The 21,020-nt window shown below is 29.5% G+C and overlaps 3 protein-coding genes across 5 annotated transcripts; 1 reads left to right on the top strand and 2 right to left on the bottom strand.

Annotated features, from left to right (window-relative positions):
* Window positions 1-5,299: 5,299 nt before the first annotated feature.
* Window positions 5,300-6,374, bottom strand: LOC123898331 (thioredoxin-like protein CXXS1). The gene is made up of 3 exons (XM_045949259.1): window positions 6,175-6,374; window positions 5,912-6,034; window positions 5,300-5,598 (listed from the first exon to the last, which is right to left on the bottom strand). Exons 1-3 carry the CDS (start codon window positions 6,274-6,276, stop codon window positions 5,455-5,457), a joined length of 369 nt encoding a protein of 122 aa, XP_045805215.1. The 5' UTR covers window positions 6,277-6,374; the 3' UTR covers window positions 5,300-5,454.
* Window positions 6,375-11,808: 5,434 nt separating this feature from the next.
* On the top strand, window positions 11,809-13,549 carry LOC123899969 (photosynthetic NDH subunit of lumenal location 3, chloroplastic). Its single transcript, XM_045951245.1, has 3 exons — window positions 11,809-12,215; window positions 12,687-12,973; window positions 13,362-13,549. The coding sequence occupies exons 1-3, from the start codon at window positions 11,924-11,926 to the stop codon at window positions 13,476-13,478; spliced, it is 696 nt and encodes a 231-aa protein (XP_045807201.1). The 5' UTR covers window positions 11,809-11,923; the 3' UTR covers window positions 13,479-13,549.
* An 850-nt stretch (window positions 13,550-14,399) lies between these two features.
* Window positions 14,400-20,195, bottom strand: LOC123900130 (kinesin-like protein KIN-14N). 3 transcript variants are annotated; one of them, XM_045951460.1, is made up of 17 exons: window positions 19,774-20,195; window positions 19,383-19,633; window positions 18,951-19,095; window positions 18,741-18,850; window positions 18,505-18,624; window positions 18,230-18,412; window positions 17,930-18,139; window positions 17,680-17,754; window positions 17,459-17,605; window positions 17,228-17,366; window positions 17,016-17,125; window positions 16,377-16,538; window positions 16,037-16,254; window positions 15,780-15,861; window positions 15,300-15,404; window positions 15,109-15,213; window positions 14,400-14,848 (listed from the first exon to the last, which is right to left on the bottom strand). In XM_045951460.1, the coding sequence occupies exons 2-17, from the start codon at window positions 19,572-19,574 to the stop codon at window positions 14,666-14,668; spliced, it is 2,286 nt and encodes a 761-aa protein (XP_045807416.1). In that variant the 5' UTR covers window positions 19,575-19,633; window positions 19,774-20,195; the 3' UTR covers window positions 14,400-14,665. The 3 variants fall into 3 exon arrangements, with proteins under 3 accessions (XP_045807416.1, XP_045807417.1, XP_045807415.1); XM_045951461.1 differs by having other exon boundaries at window positions 19,383-19,606; window positions 19,774-20,100; XM_045951459.1 differs by having other exon boundaries at window positions 17,016-17,366; window positions 19,774-20,040.
* Between the last annotated feature and the right edge of the window lie 825 nt (window positions 20,196-21,020).

Raw genomic sequence — 21,020 nt, 5'->3', positions numbered from 1 at the left:
ATTTACAATTTTCAATGGATTTATTTATTTCTATATTGTACAAAAACATAAAAAATGTATATCATATGCCAATTTTGTTACCAATACGTTATATGCCAATTTATTTTTATTTTTTTATTTTTTCAATAAGTTACTAATTAATCTTATTCATAACATAGGTTACATTATAATTATTATTAAGTTACTATTTAATTTGCATTATAAATTTTCAGTACGTTACATTACATTAGTATTAATAAAAAATAATTGGAATTAATTTTTTTTATTTGACTATGTTTATTATGCTTATCTAAGTATTTGCTTAATTTTATTATTTGATGATAGTATATATCAATGATAAATGAATGAAAAATCATTCCTAGAAGTGAATGAAGTCCAACCCATTGATGTTACTCCATTCCCGGAAGTGAATGTAGCAACACACGATTACCATGGACAAAATTGTGGCCATCGTTGAGGTAATAGTAATGGCCGTGTTAATTTTAAAAGCTCGGCTTCTTGCTAGAATTGAAAGAAAAAAAAAAGGAAAAGTGGACAAATTAGCAAAACTAATGAAAATATATGTGATATTAGCTAGTTCCCGAAGAACTAATTAAAGAAGAAAAAGGGAAAACCTTAATATTGAAGCATCTTTGAATGATTGCTCAAAGAATGAAATTTTCTTGAAGAAATTATGAAGATCATTGTGATCATTATTTGAAGGTCACTTGTGATATAGTTCTTGAAGAACTAAAGCTTTAATATTGGCGCATCTTAGATGAATTACTCAAAGAATATGGATTTCCTTAGCTATTGTTAATGAAAAAAAATTATTTGTATAGTTCTTGAAGAACATAAAATCCAATATTAAAGCATTCTTGTAGTATCGCTCAATGAAATGAAGGATTGTAAAATTGTGAATTTCTCCGGCCATTCTAAAAAGAGATTTGTTGAAGAACTTATAAAATTTTACAACATGATTACAATCTATATGATATATTTGATCTTAGTATAAGATGGACCAAAATTAAAGGAAATCAATTGAAGAATTATTTATGTATTGAAGTAGCAACTTTGAAAAAAAATAAGTTCAAAAATATTTTGTATATCCATTGTTGTACATACATTGGATGAATGTTATTGATATATTAAACTCATGATTTGCATGGTTCATACGTTTTTTTCCTCTCATAATAATGATTAAACTCAAATTATTCTTTGCAAACATAAACTGATTTTAGTTATTCGGTTACATATTTAAATCAATTGATTGATTTTAATTTTAAAATCTTTTAATTGTTACTATCTTCTAATTTATTTATTTTATTTTGGCTACAATCTTCTAATTTCCAATTCTACCGAAATCTACGTAAACATTATTCTGTTATACTTTATTTTTTACTCTTTTAATTCTCATACAAATAAATTATTACTATTTTTTTTATTGTGTTCCACCGAAAAGATTTTTTTTGTAGAAACATATTTGTTTAGCTTGAAAATATTCATAAATACTACTATTCATGAAAAATTAAATTTTATATTTGGTAGTACGAAAATTATTTAAGGCTCCATAAGAGTCAATGCATTGTTATATCGAGAAACAAAGTTGCAATTTGCTAATGTATTTTATATTTTAAGTTTTAAAGAAATTTGTTACCAAAGGATATTCACATAAATGAATATCATATTGAAACAAGAAACGACGGAGATATTTTATCTCTATATTACGAGACATATTATCAACTTTTGTCTCTAGTTTGTGGTGTACTTATGATATTAGTGCAACTTAAGCACATGTTTAAGTAAACCAGAAGTTTACAATTTAAATCATATTAAGTTTGTAATTGGCAAGATCGGATGGGTCATCCCGAATCTATTATGATGTGAAATATAAAATAATTTTATATGAATTGAAGGGCCTGAAGTTTCTTTAATCTAATAATTTTATGTGTTACTAATTCCCGAAGGAAGTTGATAAATTAAGTAAATGAGCATCTTTTATTTTTTAGAATATATATAAGGTGATATTTGTAAATCAATACACCGATCATGTGGACCGATTAGATTTCTAAAATTTGAATTGATGCATCAACCAAATGGTCACATGTATGTTTGTTATAAACTCACAACCAGAAGTTTGTGAGATTATTTTTAAGAGATCATTTTATATATATTATTCTAGAAAGTATTTGATAAATATCATATGTTAATTGAAATTTATACCAAACATCTTATGAAATATGTTCATACAAAAAAAAAATTAATGGACCTGAAGATCCATTCTAAGTTATAGTTTGGAACATTCAAACATGTATGTTGAGATATTGAATAGCATCATGCCAACAAATTATTATATACATAAGCTCTCCCCTAATTTATTTGAATTTTAGTTTATAAACATATTTTCCCATATAAACATTTTTGGATGTGTTGGGTACGTTTCAATTGCTCCAATATAATGCATTTAAATGGGTAGTAAAAGAATATTGGGAAAATAATTTTTATATGAATCTCCAAAGTGAGCCAATAATTGGAGATTTTTTTTACAGCTTTATGGGCTGATTATCAATTGGTGAATTAGTTTTCCCAATATTAGGGGGAGATAATAAGCAGCTAAAAATATGAACTAGAAGTTCAATTGAAATGTTTTGAAATAAATTAATAATTGTTATTTTGATCCTCTTAGAAATCAATATGAACCAGAAGTTCAAAAGATAACTCATTTGCAAAGTTTATGAAATCAATCAACAGCTGCTAATGCTCCAATAAAAATGAATGTCCCTGTTGGACAATCTAATATTGCAAATGATTCCTAACCACGCGTGAAGCATGGTAAGCAAATCGGTTCCAAAGATAAAAATCCTCAAATAAGAAAAGGAGTTAAAAACAAAGATGACCCGAGTGAGGATATGAAAATAGTATTTGACATAATTAATTTTCCAGTTCCAGAAGAACTTATCAGGTACCTGTAATTTACGAAAATATAGAGATCTCGACAAACTATGTCATGAATGGAATACGATGGAACCGAGATGAAGTCAACGTTGACAATATTTTTGCACATAATAAAGCGCTATATATGTGATAAATGACAATGAGGATCATAAATCAAAGTCTATTAAGGATTATAGACAATAAAATGATTGACTAAATAAGATAGACGCAATTGATACAAAATTAAACTAGCTTTGCAAAGCGAAATGTTTTTGGACCAGTAGTCCATTTCATCTGCAGATGGAGATAAATCGATATGAATAAGTTTTCAAGAGAAAAATAATAAAAACAAAATGTTTAGAGTTTGAATTGTTTATCAAGTATATTGATAAATGTCAATCATTGATTTTCAAGAAGCATATTCACCTGAAGTGAATTCAAAAAATTAATTAAGTTGAGTAGCATCTGAAATACTCAATTCATGTGAAATATGTGTTTTAACGTATTTTACTGGCTCACTTGATAATGATGATCCCCGAAGGATTTAGTTATATTTGACAATAAATTATTTATATCCGAGGCTTATATTAATGATAAAATATCATCTAGACTCCCGAAGAGCTTATGAGATATTCTCATTTAAATTTATAATTTAAATAAGATTATATAGCAAAAGTATTAAAACAGTTTGACATTGACAAATCTAATTTGTTGTATACTAAAAATGGTTGCAATGTCATTTGATGTGTCATGCCTCAAGAAAATGATGAACAATTTGAATTGGTCCTGAAGTACCATATCTTAATTCAATTAAGCTCACTAATATATTTGCTATAATTTCGTAGTATTTTATTTTTGCCTATTCATTCAACCCAAATATTGAAGTAAAGCAAAACATAGAATTATTTATACTTTAAAGAAACAACAATATCATCCAATCATGTGAAGATTTTAGCACTACATCAAGCAAGCTGAGAAGATGTTTTTGTTGAGGATTGTAATTCAACACATACAAGAAATTCGTTGTTTTATTACAAAATGATGGTTCCTGCAACAACTCAACATGAAGATAATATCAGACGCAGTGCTAATTTAGAGAAGAGTATAATAAAGAAGATATGACAGAATTTTCTACAGAGTCAACTTTTAGTAAAACTTTGGAGCAGCTAGTACAGAAGATTATTTGATTTTTCATCTCATGTATAATAATTGTCTTTATGAGGGGGAGATATAAATATGTTCTGCACTCTTTTTCCCTTCACCGTGGTTTTGTCCCACTGGGTTTTCCTGGTAAGGTTTTTAATGAGGCAGTTTACACACAAATGATGATGTACTATTTTTCCTTCACTAGAGTTTTTTTTTTAGAGAAAGAATATCCTTCATGGACATTCAAGGGGGAGTGTTATGAATAATATGTAATGAATGTCCATTATTGTGTAGGTTTTCTTGTCCCCTAAATGTATCCTATAAATAGGACCCCTTTGTTACAATGTAATGCACACCTTGAAGAGAATATACAAACTCTAATCTTTCTCTCTTCTCTCCTTCATCTCTATTCTTCTATATTCTTAGTTATGTTTAGATTAGTTTCATAACAATAATTACATATGGTTAATTATTCTTGATTATTATCCACAAGGTCAGTGTTCAAGTCCTGTTTCTTAATTAGTGTTCATTTTTTACGAATACATATTTTATAAAATTCACTATTTAATTGAAAGTTTATATAATATAAATTATCCATAAGTTTATATCATTTACAATAAAAATATATTTCTCTCAAAAATATTATCACTTTTAGATTCCAATTCAACATTAATTTCTTTTTTTTTCCAATTGTTTCCTCAATTTCAATTTATTATTATTATTATATTATTATTATTATTATTATTATTATTATTATTATTATTATTATTATTATTATTATTATTATTATTATCCATTTTGCATCCATGACAATGAAAATACTCCAATAGTTAAAATGGATAATTGGCTAAAAACCATCGTTCTCTATCATTTTTCTAATTTGTATAAAATGATCAAATATGATAAAAAAAAAATTGTAGATAATTATTGTAGAACAAAAGTTGTAAGGTGAGACATACTGCACTCATTCATAATTTGAGGGTATTTATCCATCAATCAACGAAAACAAACCACATAAGTGGATTTGCATGTGGTACCCATAACTAACTTATAACAAACTTTTGAATTTGCATATGACTTGTTTTTATTGGTTGATGAATACCCTCAATTTATCAAAGGGTAGATTAGAAAAAACCAAGTTGCAATAGTTATAACTCACCAAATAAAGACATGATAGATTGATAGTTATAAATGATAGGGAGTATATATATTAAATGAAAAACACTTGATGACAAAGAAATTAAAATAAATACACACTAAAATGTTTGCACCAAAAAAATAAAAAATTACACACTATAATACTTATTCTCAAACATACACGCAAGCAACATAGTTTCTGCTTTAGTAAACTCCTAGTTCATTTCACTATATATTTTCATAATAGATATATATATCTTATGAAGGAGTTGATTGAATAAAATGATCAACCCTTTTCCTTATTTCATCAGAATTTGCACCCACAATTTTGTCCACAGGAATTCCTCCACTCAACAATAGAAAGGTAGGTATGGCTTTAATTTCCATCTTGGAGGCAATTTCCTGATCAATATAGAAACCACATGCATATATATTAATTAATGTACACAATAATAGAAAAAGTGGTTCAAACATACATTTTTAAATTCTTCTTTCAATTAGAAATTATATTGATATCTTACAATATCATATATGCAAAATTGTTTTTGCAGTCCTCTAAATTATTTTAAAGTAAATAAGTGAGTATCCGAAGTTTGAACATCAGTCCCTACCTATATAATGCGATGTCCTTATTAACTGAGTTAATGTCACAGAGACACATATAGTTATTAATTTTAATTACAAATAAAATGTGAGTTTGTGTGAATAAAATTACCTCAACCTCATCCACATCCAATGTTAGAAAAAGAACATCTTGATAGTTGGAGGCCAATTCTTTAAAAAAAGAATTCATAAGTATAGATGGCACACACCAAAAAGCAGAGAAATGAACCACAACCTAATAAAAAAAAACATGGTTTAGAACAAACATGATTCTTAACGATCTCTTAATTTGGTTCCTTAAAAAAAAAAAATGGTAACAATTAAAAGAACAAGTGATTTAAGTTAAATGAATTCCCATAAACAAATTAAACTCACAAGGTAATTTTGATTGGTAGCATAAGAGATGTAATGTTCCCATGATTTTTTCGAGTCTATTTTGATAACCTTAGACTTTTTGAGATGTTCTTGGCCCTCCATTTATTTCTTGTGCTGTTGTTGCTTCTTCAAAAGGGTGTTTATGCATATAATATATAAATAAAAAGTCTAGGAGGAAATATGATTAGATGTATGAACAAATTTGCACAAGAAAAATGTTCATTTTTTTCTTATTATTTTATTGAATGCGATATTTTTGTATGTGGATTGATGTATACATGATTAATATATGATAGGATACAGCAATTCAATGGTCGTAATAACGTGATCCATGCATTGAATAAAAAAATAATTTAAATCTAATCATTATTATTGTTTTACTAAAATTTATTTATACGAGTTAAATAGATTGAGGATGACGACCAACATCCAAGACGTTAGAATCTTGATCCTCTTATGTATGTGGTCTGAAAGTCGAGGATGAATTAAATTATTCTAGTCGAGAGTAACTATGAGCTAAGTTACTCCATTATATACGATATTATAAAATATTAAATTTTATCAATTGTTAACTTAAAAGTTCTTTTTAAACAAAAGAAAAAAAAGACTGCCTTCATCACAAATTTTATAAGAAAAAAACACAAATGTCACTTTTTTATTTGACAAACAAATGTCACTTATTAAAAAATCAAAATATGTTAATTTAGAGTTCTTTTATTTTTTTTGTGTTTATTACATTAAAAAAAATTTGTTTTTTTTTTCACCTCCAGTTTAATCTAGTTCGAGGGTCAGTTCTGACATCAAGTGGTTTCAGCCTTCTCCCGGTCGCAGTTGTGGGGATCGAATCGTGATCCTCCCTACCAATTAATACTACTTTAACAGTTCCGTATGTTATATATATATACCTATATACTTAAATATAGTACTTGCTGACGTACTAAACTATGGAATTTTAAAAAGTTGCTAGTACATAATAATAAAATTTGTTTTTAGACAATTTTGATTCTGTTGGACGTAGTAATTTGAAATTAGAAATTAAAATTTTAGACAAATCAAATGTTTCGATTTTGATTGTGTTGCAATTTTTGTTCATTTTAATGCAGGTTAGACAATTGAAAACAAATAAGAAATTGATTTGTGCATTAGAAGGAGAGTCACTTTTAGCTATGGAGGAGTTGCGTTCGGCTCAAGAGAGCCACATTTGCTTAGGGAGTTATTATTTTGACTTATGAGGTTTTTCTCTAGGATTAGTAAATTCTTTATTTATTTTTTTGACAGAAAGGACTAGTAAATTCTTAGTTATAGTAAATAGTATATTTTTGTTTTGAGAATTTGGTTGAAAACTATAATTTCAAGAACTATGTTAATACTAATTATGTTTGTTTTGTATTTTTGTGATTTATGGTTTCAATTAGAAAAAATTATTTGTATTAAATTTGTGAGGAAATTGAAGTAGAGAAAATTGAAGTAATTTCAAATCTGTCACAAATATTATTGAGGGAATTTTAAATCTGTTACAATTATTTGTGAGAGAATTTCAAATCTGTCATAAATTAGTGATGGAAATAATATTCGTCACTAATTAGCGACGGAATTCCAAACTTTTTTTTACGGTAACCGAATTCCAAATATAAATGTTGTAGGATGGGAATTCATCACTTTAGCGACGGATTTTGACCCTCTCTAAATTTAATTTTTCTAGTAGTGCAATTTTAGTGTCAATTACGACTGAACCAACTAACGATTGATATTGGTTATTGCTTATTATGAAAAGTGGAGAGGGAGAGAGAGAGAAAAAAAAATTAAATGTAATTTGTATTTAATTTCATGAGAATGCATAAAAATAATTCTTGAAAAAAATGAAATGTTAGGTTTTTTTTTCTCTTATAACTTGGGACAAAGAAATGGCGATTTTATCTCCGTGAGCTTAACTCAGTTGGTGGGGATATCGCACTATATGTGCATGAGTCTGAGTTCGAATCTGGGACACTCCACTTATTCACCTTTAAGGTAGATTTTCTAGCCACTAGGCTACTTGACCAAAAAAAGAAATTGTGATTTTTCCCTTATAATTTAGAACGGAATGAGTATATTAATAAAAATCGGTACAAGAAATGCCGAAATATTACTCCACCTGTTCCTTTTTAAGTGTTCGTTTAGAATAGTAACACCAAATTAAGAAAGTGTATTTTTGCATCTTATCTTCCTATTATACCCTAATTTTAATCTACAAATAAATTCTTATTTTCTTGTACACATTTTCTCTTTCCAATAAATTTAACATATTATGTAAAAATAAAAAAAAAACACAAAATTTAAATATGTTATGTACCAAAAAAAAAAAAAAAATTTATTTTCCAAATATATAACAGTAATTACTTTTATTAAAAAAGATAAGAATAATTGACAAATGGTACAATCGATAAATAAAAAGTTTTTTTTTGCTAAAAAGTAATTGGTAATTTTATGCATATAAACATGTGGAATTGATCTATCAAGATGTTCTAATGAAAGAGATCTTATACAATAGTGTTGAGATGAAAGAGATCATAGTGTTTTTTATTTGAAAGAGATCTTATATACACCATAGTTTAGTCTTAAATGATTTGAGAGATCATACTATAAGTACTATTTTATTTGGTCAAAATAGATAGATAATGTGTACACGACATGGCGTATAGTTACTTACTTTTAATTTTGTATGAATGGGACGTTACAAGCAGCTTTCATCAAATATTATTTATCGTTGATTAAATTAACTTATTTTTAAGTTTATGGAAATAGTTTATTCAATTTTTATATATTATTATAAGTTTTGTTCTTGTTCAAAAATTATAAGTTTGTCAATGTCGTTTATGATAAAATAGCTTATAAAAATACAACTTTCACTAGTGTGAACTTATAAAATAGCATAAAACCTAATTTATATTGCATAAGTTTTTTGCATAAGCTAAAAAATAATCTAATCCAAACGGGCCCTTAATGGTATCAAATATTTGTAATAAAAAAAAAATTACATAAATTCAATTTTACTTGAAAAAAAATTATCATAAATGAAAAAAAAAATTTAAACATATCTCTAATTTACAATAAAGCACATTACCTTATTTGAAAAAAAAATTAAATATTAATTAAACATATATTTTTTATGTAATCTTATATTTATAAACTAGTTAATCGTTAATTTTATCATACACTATATAAATTCGATCGGTTAACTTATCAACTATATATAAACTATATTTTAACTGTAAAAAACAACTTGTTCAAAAAAAAAAAAACTGTAAAAAGATATTCATAGTTCTTTGGTTTGTCTCTCCCTTCCTCCATTAGAGATTTTATCATTTTGAAACATTTTAATGTAAACATTCATCCTCCTAAAACTCCTATCATCAAAGAAATTATTTGGCAACCTCCTTTGTTCAATTGAGTTAAATGTAATATTGATGATGCTTCAAAAGGCAATCCTGGCTTAGTTAGGTGTGGAGGTATTTTTAGGAATCATAATGCAGATTTGTTGTATTGCTTTGCTGAGCGATTGGGCATTGCTTCCTCCTATAAAGCCGAACTTTGTGCAACAATGTCAGCAATAGAAGTTACTCACAGACTGAAATGGCATAGCATCTGGATTGAAATTGATTCAGCATTTGTGGTCCTAGCGTTCCAATATCTCTGATTTTTTGGATCCATGATGGTTTGGAAGGTACAATCCGAAAACGCCTAATTTTGAAACGTAGGTTACAAAATTAATTAATTTCGGATCGTAACTTCCGAAATATAAAAAATTGAAATAAAATGATAATTTCGGAACGTAAGTTTCGAAATTAGTTAATTTCGGATCCTAGAATCCAAAATTAGTTAATTTTGAAATATAATTTCCAAAATTAGTTAATTTCGGATTGTAACTTCCAAAATATATAAAAAATTGAAGAAAAATATCACCCCAACAAGTTCAATATATATTATTCATATACGGACAAGGACAAGTTATCACTGATAAATATTATATTTATTTGTACACTAATATACCAAAGGTTAAATAAGTTTCTAATCCCTACTATTAAATCAACTCACCTGTATCATTCGAGAGAGATATATATATGATTTTTTATATTTTTGGAGCTTATAAATTTTGAATTTTTTCTTCTAAAAAATACGATATTTGACCCAGGACCACGCTATGTGTGAGAGTGGGTGTTGAATATGATATTGTATTGTTGGGGTTATTTGAAGTCTCACATTGCTTAGTTCCCGGGATGTGAAGTGTATAAATATGTGATGACAACCTCACCCTTTGAGCTAACTTTTGAGATGAGATCCGACTTCCGAACATATTTAACAATAAAAACAAATTCATATTATTTCATTTATCAAAATAGGAACAATACAAGATAGACTTAAATCAAATGTTTGGTGACGAGCATGAAATTTTGATGCTCTAGCAAATGTGTGAGCAACAAAATTGGCTTTGTCTCCTAATGAAACTTATCTTAAAGTTTGAGAAATTAGCTAACATCATTTTACAATCATCTAAAATAACTCCAACTTCGATAAAGTCGTATAAGTAATGGCTTGTACCACTAGCATGCTGTCTAGTTCTATATCCACTCTCGATAGTCCAAGCTCTCCGAGCCAAATGAGGGCTTCTTTCAATGCATAAGTTTCAGCTTCCCTGCCATAAAAAACCATGGTCTTAGCTTTCATGAAGATGCCTTGTGTTCCTCTAATACACATGCCAATGCCAATACCAAAGCAGCGTCGATATTACATTTAACTACTCCAAACTTCACATGAATATTTTTTAAAGAATTCTAGTTTTTATATGTAAATTTTATTGTTTGGATGGTAAATTTGAAGAATTTTTTTTGAGGGATTTTTAAAACAATAGAAATTTTGTAGTATTAGTAAAAACTAGAAATTTTTTCTTTACTCTATACAAGTGAGTGTCAATTAGTTCTTATAATTCTTTAAAAGTTTGCAAGTTGATCCTCATATTTTTCAAAAAATTTAACTTTGGCTGTAACAAATTTCAAAAAATTGCAAATTGCTCCTCAAAGTTCTCAAAATTTAATCAAGGTCAAATAACATTTTGTATCAATGAAAGATTAAAGAAATTACATTTTGATTGTAATATTTTCAGCTTCATCGATAGTAGATGGATAAATAAAGGTCAAATACTAACGTATCTTGTTTTAAATTTTTTTTTTAATGAAATAACTTGTTCAACTTTGATGTTTTGATTCTCAATTTGAATTTTTTATAAATATGTAGCGGTGTCGGTGTCGTATGCTTCGTAACTTCCAAAATGTATAAAAAAATTGAAAAAAAATCATTTCGGAACGTTCCAAAATTAGTTATTTTCGGATTGTAACTTCCGAAATATCATATTTTTTTTTGAAAAAAAAGTCGTTTCGGAACGTGAGTTCCAAGACTAACTAAGAATAATTTGATCAGAACGGGGACCTTTAAACAACATAGGGGGCCGGAAGAGCAATTTTCCCATTTTCGTGTAATAATAGGCCCAAAAGAGATATCATATGGCCACTATATAAAATTAAGCCCATAAACATAAAAAACAAAATTACAAAACCATCCCTCATAATGATATCCTTTCTAATGCCACTCAGTGGACACCATAGCACTAGCATTTCCCAAATGGATGACACAAATTTTATTTCCAAAACTATAATAAATTATATCTATCTTCACTTCTCAAAATCTCACTCATTTGAGTAATTTCTTCACCATTATGGCTCCTCTAACAAACTTGCATGGAGTATCCAAAACTTTAATTCCAATTACATGTCTTCTTCCAAATGCACAAAGAACCTTTAGGAAAGAACAAGTAGTTGTTGGATTTCTTGGAAGCAAAACAAAGAAATCATCAGAATGTGAATCAGTTGTTAACACTACAAGAAGAACAGCTGCAATAAGTCTTGTTTCTATAGTACTTACATGGCAATTCAATGAGAAGATTTCATTAGCTAAGGATAATGGATTTTGGATTGATGGACCTATTCAAGAACCAATTGTTACTAATAGTGAGCTTAATTTCTTGTTTAGCTAGCTAATTTATTTACATAGGACAAAATTAATTATATATAGTTCTTGTTTGCATACATGCATTTCATTGCTCTTATGTTTGATTGATGTTTATGTTTCAATTGTCATTTGGACAATTATGATTGGTTTTTTGTTCTTTCTTTTACTATGTTTTGATGTGTGTTGGATTTGGCTCATAGTTTACTGATAAGTAGGCAAGTCGTTCTGGATGACGGGACTATACAAAGTGTCTGAGGGGTAATCTTGGATAGTAGCATTAAGACTTAAATTGTAATATGTAATCTTAAGCTTGAATAATAGAACATCACCGTAGTCACTCTGTAGTCAGAGACGTAGGCATAGTTGGCCAAACTTCGCAATAAAATTCGTGTGTTTTCTGTTTGTGTTTTTCGCAAACTTTTGAATCGGGGTTTCTATTCTAACAATGTGAACGGTGATTATTTGGTTAGATATTGCGAATGAGAAAACGGGGACACGTTCTTTTATTAAGAAGAAACTCTACATGGCAAATATTGGAGCAAAAGGAAGTGTTTTTAGGATCAAGAAATATTCATTTGATCTTCTTGCAATGGCTGATTTAATTGCACAAGACACACTCAACTATGTTAGGAGATACCTAAGACTCAAGTCAACTTTCATCTACTTTGATTTTGACAAGGTTATCTCTGCTGCTCCAGTTGAAGATAAGCAAGAATTAACTAATGTGGCTAACAAATTGTTTGATAATTTCGAAAGGGTATGTTCTTTTTAACCTCCATAAGATCGAATATGCTATGAATATCGATTGCTTTAAATTGTGGTTATGTACGGTCTACATTATGTTTCTTGATATTACGGACAAATGTGGCTGATGTAGCTGCAATTGCGGTTGCAGTCACATTGTAGTCTTTGATATTGTAGAAAATGGAATTGCGGCCACAATTGTGTTGTGGTCTTGCTTGTGTAAAACGGATATTCTCAGCGTTTAACTGCAGAGATTGATCTCTTGAGCAGGACCACAATTTAATGTTGCTGCATTCACATGACTGAATTTGAACCCAACATGACTTGTGGTTACATAATGTTGCATACAATTGACGACATAGTTGTTGGATTAACGAGTTGAATTTTTTATGCAATGACAGCTTGAAGAAGCTTCAAGGAACAAAAATCTAGCTGAAACACAAGCATGCTATAAGGAAACTGAAGTTATGCTTAAAGATGTCATGGATAGGATGACTATAATGTATAAAACAATTTGACATTATTCAATCAAGCTATGTTATTATTACTCTTATCAAAATCATATTTGTCCATTTTCTTTTTCTTCAAAGTTTGGTGTCAACTACAAACGTTGCCGGTTCGATCTCTAAATATAATAATTATTAATTAAATTTTATTTATTGTCCGGTCGAACTCTAGATTAATCGGGATTTCTTTTTCAGAAGAATTAGAGGATGAAGATTTTAAATTGGTACAACAATTTTGTTTGAAAAAAATGTTTCATCCAAATCCTCTAAGTCGGCTCTGATTGGCAAAAAAAAGAAAAATAACAGATAGTTAATAAACTAGATTATAACGGATGAACTTGTGTCTTATAGTTTATGAGCTAACTTATGACTTATAGCAGATAAGCTAGCTTTATTAAATTTGTATCGTTCGGTAAAATTAACGGTTTAACTTATAAATATGAAATGACATAAAAAATATATGTTTGAGTAATATTTCATTTTTTTAAGTTGACAAATGTAGAATTGAAAGAAAAAATAATAAGCTTTAAGCTAATTAAATTAGCTTATCAAAATAAGCTATAAGCTCGCGAGAAAATTTGTTACCAAATAGGTCTTTTTTCCATTATGAGCTTATAAGCGGTAAACTCAAATTTTTGACATTTGCCAAACAAAGCCAAGAAACAAAATTAGATTTGCTCACATTAGCACATGTATTGGATTTTGGGAAGTTAGGTAGTCCCATAAATTTGACTTGAATAATACTATTACAGTTTTTTAATATATATCATGAATTGACACTCTACCACAAGGTAAGACTTAATTAATTCACAAATTAAATACTTTATTAGTTCTACTTTGGAAGTACTCAAGCTTAGATTGAGACTTATCACCATCAAGTTTAGACCGAGACTTATCACCATCAAGATAACATATTTAACAGAACTTCGAGACTGAGAAATGTATAGTTGTTTACCGATAAATATAATGTAAGGTAAGTGGAATGAAATTATGATTATACAACATTAAGCAGAATTGAAAATAGTACCATTAAAACATGACAATGTTTTTAACTAAATGCATACTTAGTAACCTCACTTTACAAGCTATATATGTATGATGATGTTAGAAATTTAGAATTAAAGCTATTTTTGGTTTGGCAAATTGACTCCTCCAAACCGGTTAAACAATATATATTCATGATTTCGTCTGTGTTAAGATTAGAAATAGCTCAAGCGAGATTCAGTAGGACGACCGTTGGTAGTGGTGCGGCGAGGTGTCCCGATTTCACAAGCATTTACTCGTGACGCGAACCGGAGTGAGCATAGTGACTCTCCAGCTGAAGCATTGTCAGGGGCGACGTTTACAAACATTAATGTCTTTGAATCTCCGCCAAGACAAGGCTGTTCAACATAGTAGTCAATAAATTAGATCATCTCAATAAATTTACACCTAAAAATTACTACTCCCAAAAATCTACTTTTCAGATTCATTGAATAAATGATGTATCACGTCTACAATATAGACCAGATAGATCAGTTATTCAATGAATCCAAAATCGCAAGTGTTCAATTGACGGTTAAAGAGTTGCGACAGCTCAAAGAAGATTGCAGCATGGTTATGGAATATAATATGTTTAAGACTAATGTGAAAGAAAAATCACCTGAAGTAGATATGTAAGTTTTGAGTTCCTGAATGGAATATGATCCTCCTTCTTGGCCAATGCAAATATAACATCACTTAATGATGACAAACTTTTATTTATCGCCTAATTACAAATGAAATAAAGTTTAGATTATAAGAAATCAAAGAAGCAGAACTATATGCAATATAAAATATCATGGCTATACACACTTGAGTTTCTTTCAATCGGTCCCCAGTTGAGCCACTTCTTGAAAGACGCTCGCTCCCAGCAAGATCAATGAGATTTAGAACACCTTGTACTTGTTGGTCCGTGCTCTAGCAGAACAAAGAGATAAGTTGTGATTTGGTGCATGTTAGATCCGTTTGGATAAACAACTTAATTAAGTGTTTATAGTAAAAGCGCTTACAATATAAGTGTGTATACGTATAAACTATTTCAATGACAAAAGATAAAATAAAGTGAATCTGTTTTCATATGCTATTTTGAAGAGTTTATGGAAATAAGTTGAAAACAGCTTATGGACATGTCATAAGTTGTTTCCATAAGCTCTTCCAAACAGTCTAACAAGTGTTAATCTCAGTAAACAAGCTCAAATAAGCCAATACAAACAAACCCTAGGGTAGAAGTTAAGGCTGGAAATAGAAGCATGGTTTCGATTTCCACTACTAATAGAGGAGAGACATCCATACCTCGTTTACACCGTATATTCGAAGAGTGAATACGAAATGACTTCTTGAAGATTGTTCATTCATCTGTGTTTTTCCCACAGATCTAAAAAGAATTAACAGAAAAACAAATTTAGTCAAATTTGCCATCCAAAACCAAAGTTTGTTAACTTGTAGGAGAAAAATAAATCAAAAAATTTCAATGCACTAAACACATTGAAAAATATATCAAATGATAATTAAAACACTAGAAGCTTATGAATCTAATATGAAGTAATAACCTGCTGTTTGCCGCTTGATTTAAAAGAAACGCGACCTCTTTTACACTCTGAACATCCACCACAGTAAGATCAGAAACATGTGTATTTCCATTCGCATCATGTTTGATTGTATATTGCTTCCCAGGAGTACCATTGTCTACACGAGTCGCATCTGATGAGGACTTATTCGTAGACAACAAATCACGGATCGTTTCATTGTATATTTCCAACATTGACACCTATAAAAAGAATTGAAGGAAAAACCTTGTTATATCTCAACAAATCACGGATCATTTTATTGTATATTTCCAACATTGTAATGATGGATGAACTAAGCAAAAAAATGTAAACTCGTTATCACCTGCATTTCATATTTCCATCCTTGGGGTTGCTGAGACTGTCTTGTTTGAAATATTTGTTCTAGCGAACGAGGTATTAAGCCCTTTTCTCCTGGATGTCCAGGTCTGCCCATCATCGTATAGGTTTTCCCCGAACCTGTCTGACCGTATGCAAAAATGCACACCTGGAAAAGAAAATGTCTCAGATTTCGAGAATCCTTGGTGGTAAATATGTATGCATACAAATTGATACACATGCATATCTGTTTGGATAAACAACTTAAGCACTCTGTGGCATAAACACTATTCATATAAGTACTTATGCTTAAGTTGCTTATATAACAAAAGATAAAAGAAAGTCAAACTATTTTTATATATAAGCTATAATCTGTTTTCATAACCAATTTAGAGAGCTTATGGAAATAAGTTGAAAACATCTCATGAACACGTCAACATGTCATAAATTGTTTCTATAAACTCTCCTAACAGTCTCACGAGCATTATACCAATTGATAAGTTCAAATAAGCTAATTCAAAAGACCCTAAATCTGAATCCTTTTAACTCTATGACAGAGACTAGTGATTGAAAAATGACATGCATCTAAGCATATAATATAATTTGAAATGATATACAAGGAATAAAAGATAAGCTTAAAAATTACCTTATAACCATCAAGAGCACTTTGCACAAGTTGTGAAATTTCTGTAAAAACTTCTTGTTGTGACGCATCAGGTGCAAACACTCTATCAAATGTAAAAGAATGCTTTTGGCCTAAAAATATCAACATAATTAAACGAGTAAACCAAAATAAGCATACATCAATCAAAAGAAGAATTAAAACTACAACAACCGCCACATCATCATGAGATATACCATTTTGTGCCAATTCAATGCCTCGTCCAGCAGCTTCCATCGAAGAGGGATAAGATACAATCTTGCCTTCTGTACTGCAACTCTCATCAGGTAACAAAGGCCGTACTCTACAGAACACACGAATGTTCCCTTTCAGTTCCTGTCAAAATGAAGAATAGTACTTAGTATTAGTAATGAGTTGATTTTACTTAACGTTCTAGTTTATAAACAAATTTTGGCTAAGGGAGTTACCAAAATGGTATTATGTAATTCTTTCCTCAGCTTCTCTCCTTCTATAAGTTTGTATTCGGCGTCTGCCAATCGTTTTTCTAAATCATTTACGAGTTTTTGTTGCCCTTCAAATTCTGTTTTTGTCTCAATTGCAGATATATCACAAACCTGGATGAAGAACAAAAGCATTATATAATAAGTTCAATGAAACAACCTTTTCTTCTAAATTTATCCCACATTACCTCCAATTTGTTCTCTGCAATCGTTAGCTTCTCTTGTAATTCCTTTATATGATTATCTTGTAATGTACATTTTGTCTGCACACGAAAATCATAGTCTCAAAATCAATTCTACCTAAAAGGTAATATTTCTAGCTTCTGCGATAGAATAGAATAAATTCTCAAATATACTGACATATATACACACAAATATACATACAAAAGCAATTCTAATCCAAACGTTAATTGATAAAAATCACTTTTATAAACCAACCTCCAATTCATGTGTTTTCATGGTCAAGTTGTTCAGTTCGGAACCGGACTTTTCTGAAGAATCTTTAAACTTCACTATTTCAGTACTTAAGTTTTGCACTTGAGATATTTGGCGGTCTCGATCATCTCTCACTTGTTGCAACTCACCTCGAAGGGATGTAACTTCACTGGCAAAAGCATCTTTCTGTTTTATAGCCTCTTCTTGAGAAGCCTTTATGAAAACAACCAATGATACATTGTAAGACATCCAAGTTGCATACTAATCGGAACAATTTTCTCAAAAATCACAAAGTATACTCACAGTAGACAAAGCAAGTTGGCCTTTTAACAATGTAAGGTTTTCCACTACGGTTGCTTTCTCTTTCTCGACACGTTTGAGTTCGCCTTCAACTGTTGAAAGCTCAGAATGAAGTTTTCCATTGTACTGCTGTAAGCTTGTTATATACTCTTGTAACCGCTTATACATCTCATTGAGCGAAGTTATCTGCAGAAATTCATCGATGTATTATACATTTGTATCAGATAATAAGTACATAGAAGAACTTATTGAATTATGATAATGCTTATTTATTCTACCTTCTGATTCGCAGTTTCAAGCTCTCGTTGAGCTCTACCGAGATCTTCTGATAATGTAGTCTGTGACCGTTCAAAGTCAAGCCTAGCTTCTCGCTCTTTAACAAGAGATTCCATCGCAGCCTTGTGTTTCCAAAGATAATAAAAAGGATAAATTCATAATCAACTTTTCCATGGCATTTTGTATTAAAAAAAAAAAATCACTCTTCGAAATCCAATGACATGAAAATCTTACTCACCGATTTATCTGTTTCTTCCTTCACTAACTTCTCTTGCAAAGAAGCGCAATTCCTTCTCATTTCTGTAATAATTGAATTCAATTCTTCTTCCTTGATTTTGAGCAACAACTCTGCAATTTAAACGAATTAAACCACATTAGTACACAAAACATAATGAGGATTTTCCAAAAACAAAAAATGCAAAAAAATAACAATAATAATAATCTTTACCTATTTCCATGCATTTTTGTTGGGATAATTCCAATGAACTCTTTAACTTCTCTTGCTCTAATGAGTAGCTCAACTCAAGGTCTTGAAACCATCTAATGCAAACCTTAAGCCTTTTTATATAATCAATCATATTTTCACATCTTTCCTAAAATCACAAAGCATAATAATATTAACATATGGTAATGAATTAATGATAGAACACTAAATCCCTTTGGTCTCAAACCACAAATAACCAATCAAGAATTATATACCAAACAAACTCAATAAAACTAAAGCCACATCAATAATTATTAATTAATGTGTCACTAACGACCATTTTACAATTGTCTCTGACTCGATTTGAACTACGTTCTTCGAGATTACAAAATCAAACTCTTACCACTGACCTGACACATCGCGAAGAACTAAAGACACAACAAAATCTTAACTAACCTTGTAATTAAATCTGTCTTTCCTTTTAGATTTCTCATTAAGCAAAGCCTCAACATCTTCTCTTGTGAAATCTATGAAGCTTCCATAATCAGAACCAGCATTGCTTGGTGGAGTACTACTTGGACCAAGATCATGTCCACCATTTCCAAATCCATAAGAGAGTCTTCTTCCATTCATTGGAGTTCCAACCATTATTAATATTTTTTTACCTCTTTCTTGTCACTCTATGAGAATTTCATCACAAACACAACCTTAGAAAACCACACATCAAAAAAATTACTTTTTTAACCTTGAAGCTGAAACTTCACTTCCACTAAACAAAATTAAAAACAAACAACAACCCATTTCTCAAAATGGAAAACAAATCATGGGAAAAGAGAAAAGTTTGTACCTTTGAACACTTTGAAGAGGTTGAAGGTGTGAATGTGAATGATTTTATGAGGTAAAGTTGTAGTTTTTGAAGCTCAACAAGACTTCAGTGCAGAGTGAGTGAGGAGAGAGAAAGTGATAGAGAGAGATTAGTATTGTGGGGCCATGGATTGTCTTCAAAGCTAACAAGCTATCAAAGTGAATTGCTTTAGGAAGAAGAGAAGAGATTGGTGGTGGTGATGATCCACACAAACACAGAAAATTTTCAAGAGGAAAGAAAGATGTGAAAGAGAAAGGGTTACTTAAAAAGTAGAAAAGATGTGAAATTTTTTCAAAAAGGTTATTACTTATTTTATTTTAATATTTTACGATTATAAACAAAAATATTGAATAATTAATATATCCGATCTATATATACTATGAATTTCTATGTAAGAAAATGGTGCAATCATATGGTTGGTCGGTACGAATTTAACATTAGTAAATACTACGGACCGGCCAGGTTTGAGTGTAGTCGGTCCTTCCTAATTCCACTACATTTGGTCACATATAAATCGTTTAATATAGCATTGAACAATTAATAAAAGTATAAATCTTAAATCTCAATCGTCTGATAATAATCTAATATTTAATATGAACTGACCACATGCATTTCAACTACACTAAATCTATTTTTTATTCAATTTCCTTATATACATCAATTATTCAATCATCTGACTGTCATTTGTTATGTTTATAAAATTAACCTAGGGTATAGTCCATTAATTATGATTATCTTGTTATTATGTTGGTAAATGGAGTTCCAATAGATTGTAGATCTGATTGTGTTGTGTTTGGTACTGTTTGTCAGTGAGGACTTAGTTTAGATTTTTACTGCCTTTCATTTTTTGAACTTCTAAAATTAGCTCTTGACCATCACGTGTAAGATTCGTTCTTCCATGCACTTCATTAATTATTGCTACTATACATCCCAACAAATAGCAACACTTACTAATATTAAATATTACTAATTGGTAAGTTTTATCTAAAAATAATGTCTATTTGTATAAAATTATAATTTATTTAATTATTAAATTAGAGACGGCAAACTATATGATAACTATATTTACCAAGATAGTATGACACAAGTAGTAGATATTTGGGTTCCTTAATCATTTGGTCTTGGGTTCAATCTCTGACTGGTGCATATGGAAAAATTGAGAGAGGTCAACCCCTTAAATGATTTTAGTTACCTCGACGGACTTATTATTAAAAATTATGAAAAATTGA

Source organism: Trifolium pratense, linkage group LG7 (genome assembly GCF_020283565.1).
Source record: "Trifolium pratense cultivar HEN17-A07 linkage group LG7, ARS_RC_1.1, whole genome shotgun sequence".
NCBI classification, from domain to species: Eukaryota; Viridiplantae; Streptophyta; class Magnoliopsida; order Fabales; family Fabaceae; genus Trifolium; species Trifolium pratense.
Note: the sequence above shows the minus strand (reverse complement) of the source record. Positions and strands in the feature narration are given on the sequence as shown.

Bases quoted from the DNA above. Each gene is read 5' to 3' on its own strand.
- LOC123898331 (XM_045949259.1), bottom strand. From the start codon at position 6,276: ATGGAGGGCCAAGAACATCTCAAAAAGTCTAAGGTTATCAAAATAGAC. The intron at 6,035-6,174 runs GTGAGTTTAATT...TTTTTTTATTAG, and splicing joins CTACCAATCAAAATTACCTT to GTTGTGGTTCATTTCTCTGC. The intron at 5,599-5,911 runs GTAATTTTATTC...TATATTGATCAG, and splicing joins TGGATGTGGATGAGGTTGAG to GAAATTGCCTCCAAGATGGA.
- LOC123899969 (XM_045951245.1), top strand. From the start codon at position 11,924: ATGGCTCCTCTAACAAACTTGCATGGAGTATCCAAAACTTTAATTCCA. The intron at 12,216-12,686 runs GTGAGCTTAATT...TTATTTGGTTAG, and splicing joins AGAACCAATTGTTACTAATA to ATATTGCGAATGAGAAAACG. The intron at 12,974-13,361 runs GTATGTTCTTTT...ATGCAATGACAG, and splicing joins TGTTTGATAATTTCGAAAGG to CTTGAAGAAGCTTCAAGGAA.
- LOC123900130 (XM_045951459.1), bottom strand. From the start codon at position 19,574: ATGGTTGGAACTCCAATGAATGGAAGAAGACTCTCTTATGGATTTGGA. The intron at 18,413-18,504 runs GTAGAATAAATA...GAATTTCTGCAG, and splicing joins TTGAAACTGCGAATCAGAAG to ATAACTTCGCTCAATGAGAT. The intron at 17,755-17,929 runs GTTGGTTTATAA...TTTCGTGTGCAG, and splicing joins TGAAAACACATGAATTGGAG to ACAAAATGTACATTACAAGA.